At 34.0% G+C, this 6,147-nt stretch overlaps 1 protein-coding gene across 1 annotated transcript in view; it reads left to right on the top strand.

Annotated features, from left to right (window-relative positions):
* LOC113226582 overlaps positions 1-2,774 on the top strand; it is a 15,025-nt gene extending 12,251 nt beyond the window's left edge. The window contains exons 7-10 of the mRNA XM_026459276.1: positions 274-1,135; positions 1,274-1,480; positions 1,680-1,750; positions 1,983-2,774. Coding sequence (XP_026315061.1) covers positions 274-1,135; positions 1,274-1,480; positions 1,680-1,750; positions 1,983-2,057 — 1,215 coding nt within the window. The 3' untranslated portion in view covers positions 2,058-2,774. The remainder of the gene's footprint in view (positions 1-273; positions 1,136-1,273; positions 1,481-1,679; positions 1,751-1,982) is intronic.
* The last annotated feature ends 3,373 nt before the right edge of the window (positions 2,775-6,147 follow it).

The following is a 6,147-nucleotide window of genomic DNA, read 5'->3' as shown; positions in this document are numbered from 1 at the left end:
ACTAACTGGGTGATAAATCTGTAATAGATTTCTCATAGATGGCGCTACGACTAAAAAGTCGTTGAAGGACCAAGTACAAAGACACGACGCAAGCACATAGAAAAATTCGCGAGGTCCGTTGGTTCGTTCCATGGCTTAGTTGGTATAGCGTCTGACACGGTATGCAAGAAGACGTCGGTTCGAATCCGACCGGATCGAAGGAATTTTTCTGAGTGTTTTTTCTGAGTGTTCGATCTTTGTATTAATAATTATAATAAATTTATTTTGTTACAGAAAAAAAGGGGTAGAAAAAGGAGAAAGCTTGAAGCATCACACAATCAGGCATGCCCCTCTGAAAAATCAACACCATCGCAGTCCGGTGTTCAATCGACATCATCAAAACGAACAGTCTCAAACAGAAATTGCTCTAACACTACTATACGACCACCAAGTTCTTCCTGTGAATGGTCTTCGAACCTTGAACCGTTCACATCTTATCCGTCAATATCTTCAAGTGAAGGATCGGTGTACCCATCGAAAGATGGGTCATCCTCATTATCATCAGTTGAGTACCCACCAGTTTCTGGATATACAGGAGATCTAAGATCCTCATTTCAATGGATGAACTCAATTGCCACGTTATCGAATGAAAGGATGACACCATACCGAAAATCACAAGGTGCTGTGCCATCATCTATAAAAGTGACTTCAAGTGCAGATCCCTCGAGCTTGCCAGGTATTTCAGCATCCGCTGAAAGTCTGGCAGCATCTGTTCATCACGTTAAACATGGATGCTCAAATGTTCCTATCAGTCAACCAGGAGCATGGTCGTTGCACTCAGTTCAACCATTCACATTTGAGACAGCATCATCAGAGTCTTCTACATTTGAGACTCTTTCACCCGAAACTATTTCTGCAGTCTACCCATATGAAGATGCCTCACATGAGACTGACAATGTCATTTCATATGAGTCTTCGATGCATGAAAGTCCTTCTCCAGAAGCTGTTATCTCTGACGGTTATAACAGAAATGCCTCTTCCTGTGGGACTGCTTCATATGACACTGCTTCACACGAGACTGCTTCACGGGACACTGACTCACCCGAGATCATCATACCTGAGTGTATCATGCCTCAGCTGCTTGCCTGCTTTCCAGGTTAGTTTGTTTAATGGATTTACAAAATTCCTTTAACATATTATTTTTCTGTACTACATGTTTTATAATTTTTAATTACCGTACTGCTATTGGTATTGCTAAGCGGGCAACCACATCTCAACAAAACATTTTTTTCAGTCTGGCCTACACCGGAATCTATGCAATCGACATCTCCGCCAAATTCCGACTTGCAGTGGTCGAACACAGAGATTCAATCAGTGCCGCAGTTGCAACAGCAAAATCCAACTTTGCAATGTGATCATCCAGAATGGTTCGGCCAGCAACCATATTATTGCGAGCCTCAAACCAACATTAACAATGCAGCAACCTTGTCTCAATCACCATGTGAGTATTCCTGTCTAATCAAATTGTAAATTTATGTGATTTAATACACAAATTTCATTCAACAATATTCATTAATGTATTTCTATTTACATTTTTTTTCCTAACACCTACTTTTTACCTTTCACAACGATTATTTACTCGAACTTAAAATGTCCCCTTTTGAGGTTTCGTTTATAAATTTTTAATTCAATTGTTAAAGTTCCTCATCTGGAGGAGCTGTCTGCGCCAGTGCAACATCCTTGGCCGACGCTCTCTCACGAAACTGATCAGGTACAATTATCATGAATATATTGTCATAATTTTCAATATGCGAATGTTTTTGTGTTCCCCGATAATTTTCATATTATCCTGGTATAAAAGATCTATGTATTTAATTTTTTTCTTAATAACAACATTTCAAGTAATATCTCTAATATGTATTACACATTTTCCATCCATCTAACGCAATATTTTTGTATCTTTGATTGTAATTAAATATTTAATTTCGATTTCTTCTTTGTAGATGGCGAACGATTTCTTCATACAAACCGATGGTTTGGCTAACAATTATTTTGAAGAATACTTTGCGAATGTGTAGATAGGTGACGTTGAGTACTGACAATATCCATTAGTACTTTGTTGGTCATTTGACATATATCCTATTTCAAATACCGACTTTTGTCTACCTTATACAGGTGTCATATGACCAAAAAGGTTTTCTGGGTTCATTATTCCATATCTTGATTTAAGAAAAGTCAATGATGCAAGCAAATTATCGAATTTCACACTTTGTTAGTGTTTAGTTAATATTTTTTCGGATAATCTTGTTAGAATAATTGTTATATTGACTTATTTCAGCTACTTGAAAGCTTACCTCAGAAAAATATTACTGTGAAACAGTTTGTGATGTCTAAGGTTTTTAAGTAATCGCGCCAATAAATTAGCCTAATATTTTAATATTAACTTAACTGCAATATTACAATTTTGAGTAATAATAATGATAAGTGCCTTATAAGTAAGTTTTTGACATTTTAATGTATTGTCAATCAATTTTCATCCTTTTATTTATCCAGTGGTTTTTAGCATTTGTAATTAATTTTTGTCATAAATACTACGTAATTTACTTATTTCTAGTCACATTTTGTATCCTGTGTAATCTTGGTCTTTTAATGTAATTTAAAGTTTTATTATTAATTCATTATTCCCTGTGCAATTATAACATTACGTAATTTAGTGCAACAAAAGGATGACTAATCGTTTTAAACGTGCATTACTTAATTGTATTGTATGAATGTATTTGTTTGTATAATTAATTTGTCGTATTGAGCTGATCAATAAAATTTCATTTAATATGAAATTGTCTTTTCAATGTTAGTACCTAACTACTTATTACCCAGAAATACAATATATTTTTGAAACACTACACAGGCTTCCAAAAAAGTTTTTATCTATATTTTAATAAATGTTAAGTGTAAGTTAAGTGTTAATAAGTCTTAAGCTAGAATATAATATACTCGCATATTATAACTTTTTAACTTAAAAAAAGAGTACGAAATCTTGTCTGCTTTCGCTGTGTTCGGTGCCGCGATCTCCTCAACGGTAACCTAAATTACCACCTAATTTACCACACTTAGAAGTAGAATATTTTATTCAGTTATGAATGGGACCACTACAGAGGTACCCCGTTTTCAACAAAAAAGAATAATTGAAGTCGTCTCACAAATGTCTGAGTAAGTAACGTAACATACACACAAAAAAAATGAGAATTTCCTCTTTTTTGAAGTCAGTTGAAAATAACACGTCAGTCATAATTTTTATTCTGTAAAAGACAGAATGCTGCAAAGTGCAACATGTAATTATGTTTCCGAAAGTCTAGGACTTTTATTTGTTTCTCAAAAAGTTTTGGGTGTTGCAAACACCCTCTAAACTCCCTGTACAATGTTAGGATTGGTATGTACAGAAAAGTATATTCTGTAGCTTTTTTACGATGAAAATCGCCGCAACGAACTTTTTGAAAATTCTTCGTACATAATAAAATTGTTTATAGATCAACTGTAGTTTCAAGTATATATAAAATACATATAGCTGCAATTAATATGTGTTTATGTATTATTTCCTCTACGATCATAAATTAAATCTATGTCGACTTAAATGATAAAAAATAATAATTCTGCGAAAACTTTGCTAACATATTTTGGATTTAAATTAATGCGAGTTTTAATACGTTTCTTTGTAACTACTATTATTATATATATAATAATAATATATAATAATAGCCACTGATTAAAATCTACTACTCATTCGTAAGGCAGATTTCCCTATAAGATATTCTGGGACGTAGTTTTTTTGTAAATAAATATTTGTACGCATTTATTTATTACAATATTCATTTCAGCTATCATAGATTGAGACAACCTGAAAGAGCGCAATCGTCACTACCAACAACAATATTACTGTTGAGTTAATAAATGAGTGTAAAGTTTTTGTTTACTTAGTTTTGAACCTCGTTTTTTTTACTTGACAAATTTTGAATATCATCCGAAACCATATTTGCCCCGTGAAGACGAATGTCAAGATACCAAGAAAGCCAGTTTATTATTATTTATTATTATTTTTTAACATAATTTTTTTTAAGTTTTTTATTGAATTTCACGATATTTGACCACCGTGATGTTCAACTATTTTTGTGAAATTACTCCACTAGTTATAATTATTAATACAAAAATCGAACACTTAGAAGAAATTGCTTCAGTGGAATAGATGCCTGTAGTAGAGATCTCACAGATGGAGCTACGGCCTACTACTACGGACTGCGGACTAATAAGTCGTTAAAAACCAAAAACAAAGAATGACAACAAGCGAATAGAAAAACTCGTAAGATTCGCTAGTTCCTTCCACCGCTTAGTTAGCACAGCGTCTGCCACGGTTTGCTAGAAGACGTTGGTTCGAATCCAGCCTGATCGAAGGATTTTTTCTAAGTGTTCAACCTTTGTATTAATAACTATGATATAAATAAAATTTTCATAAATGTACTGTGACGCTAACCTTCTTCTTATCGTATAGATGGCATACACTGTACTGCTTGCGATCGTGGTAAAAGGGTTTGCTAATTGGCCTAAGGTACTCGCCGATTGTCGCCCAGGGCGTGCCAAACGAATAGGAAAAGCATGAGTTGTGGGGAGAGGTTCTTTTCGCGCACCTCAATAGTGTGACTCTAGTGTAAGTATGGTAATTTCTTCAACCTCAAATACACTCTGTGAACTAGAATGTTAACCATACATTTTTGCAGGACAAAAATGTTAAAAAGTTAATCCAGAAAAATACTACCATCATATATTTCTGCCGCCAAGCAGGGATGCTCTCATTACTGAGTTAAGGTTTTGAAGGTTAAGGGTGCTGGTGTAACAAGAAGCTTATAGGACTTGACAACAGTTATGGGTGGGCGTGATCTTAACACTAGGCGCACGACTTATGCGCCCCGTCTCTTGATAATCATCAAAAAAAACGTTGATAAGTATGTTACACTAAAATCAATGTCATGCGCACAAATTCTATCCATAATTATAATCACGTCGCAGCGACCGCGTAGCAATATGCTACGAGCTCTACGACAATACGCTTGTAGCACCGTAGCCGTTTTGTTAAGTATACATTGACTTCGGTCTTTTTTTTCCTTTGTCTTGATTAAAAATAATTAATATAATGATCAGCAAAAGGCTTGTTATTTTTAACAATTAATAAAATTGTCCATTGATTACAATAATAATGGTAATTTGGAAATATAAATTACGGTCTATTTGTTATATCATTACTTACACACCTGTAGATATGTATTTGACCATATTAAAACATAATGTCATTGTGTAGGTACTGTTAGAACGATGCTAAAAAAATTCATTAATTTCGGCACTGGAGTGATTCTTTAGGCTTATATTTTTTAAGGCTATCATATTAAATAATATTAAATGTGACGTCGTTACAAATTATTAAAGCAGGGTTTGCTGATATAAAGATAAATGCTAATTCAATTACATGTGCAGAATAATACATTTGCATAGACGGCCAGTTGCCGAAAGCCTCAAAAAATTTTAATATATGTATATTGACACAGAATTTCTACAGTACCTATGACAATGGTAACCATGAGAATATTCCAGATTGATATATTATTATCCTTTTTAAAAAAAACAAAAGAAATCAGCTAAAGCCAGAAATCACCATGCCGTTCCAAATTCATTTGTTACAATTCAGCGAAAGTAAACAATAGAATGGCGCACGAAATATAACCACGCGCTAAACAAAGAATATGGTTCAAAGCCTAGCCGCATAAATAGAGCATATTTATTGCCTATAAGAAGGATCATCGCAGCAGGTCTGAGAATATTTATGTCAGCTTATCTTTAAACGGTGTAAAAAACTTCATACCTTGTTACTAGTAAATTTCACGCCGAGAGACGTGGATTAAGACTCGTGCGCTACAGAAATATCGATACAACATGTGGATATCGATCGAAAAACCTTTTAACACTCTCATAATCTCACAGAAGAAGAGGCTGAAAGATGACAAGTACGGCGATATTGACATATAATTTCTTTGGCTTTTATCAACCGCATAATTTTTAAACAAATTATCATCACGACGACGAGATTTGTGACATTTGAGTATTCAATTAAAACAGACGTGACGT

The sequence above is a fragment of the Hyposmocoma kahamanoa genome, unplaced genomic scaffold, assembly GCF_003589595.1.
Source record: "Hyposmocoma kahamanoa isolate Upper Pololo Valley unplaced genomic scaffold, ASM358959v1 192, whole genome shotgun sequence".
NCBI lineage: Eukaryota > Metazoa > Arthropoda > Insecta > Lepidoptera > Cosmopterigidae > Hyposmocoma > Hyposmocoma kahamanoa.
The sequence above is the reverse complement of the archived record's forward strand: the minus strand, read 5'-3'. Positions and strand labels throughout refer to the sequence as shown.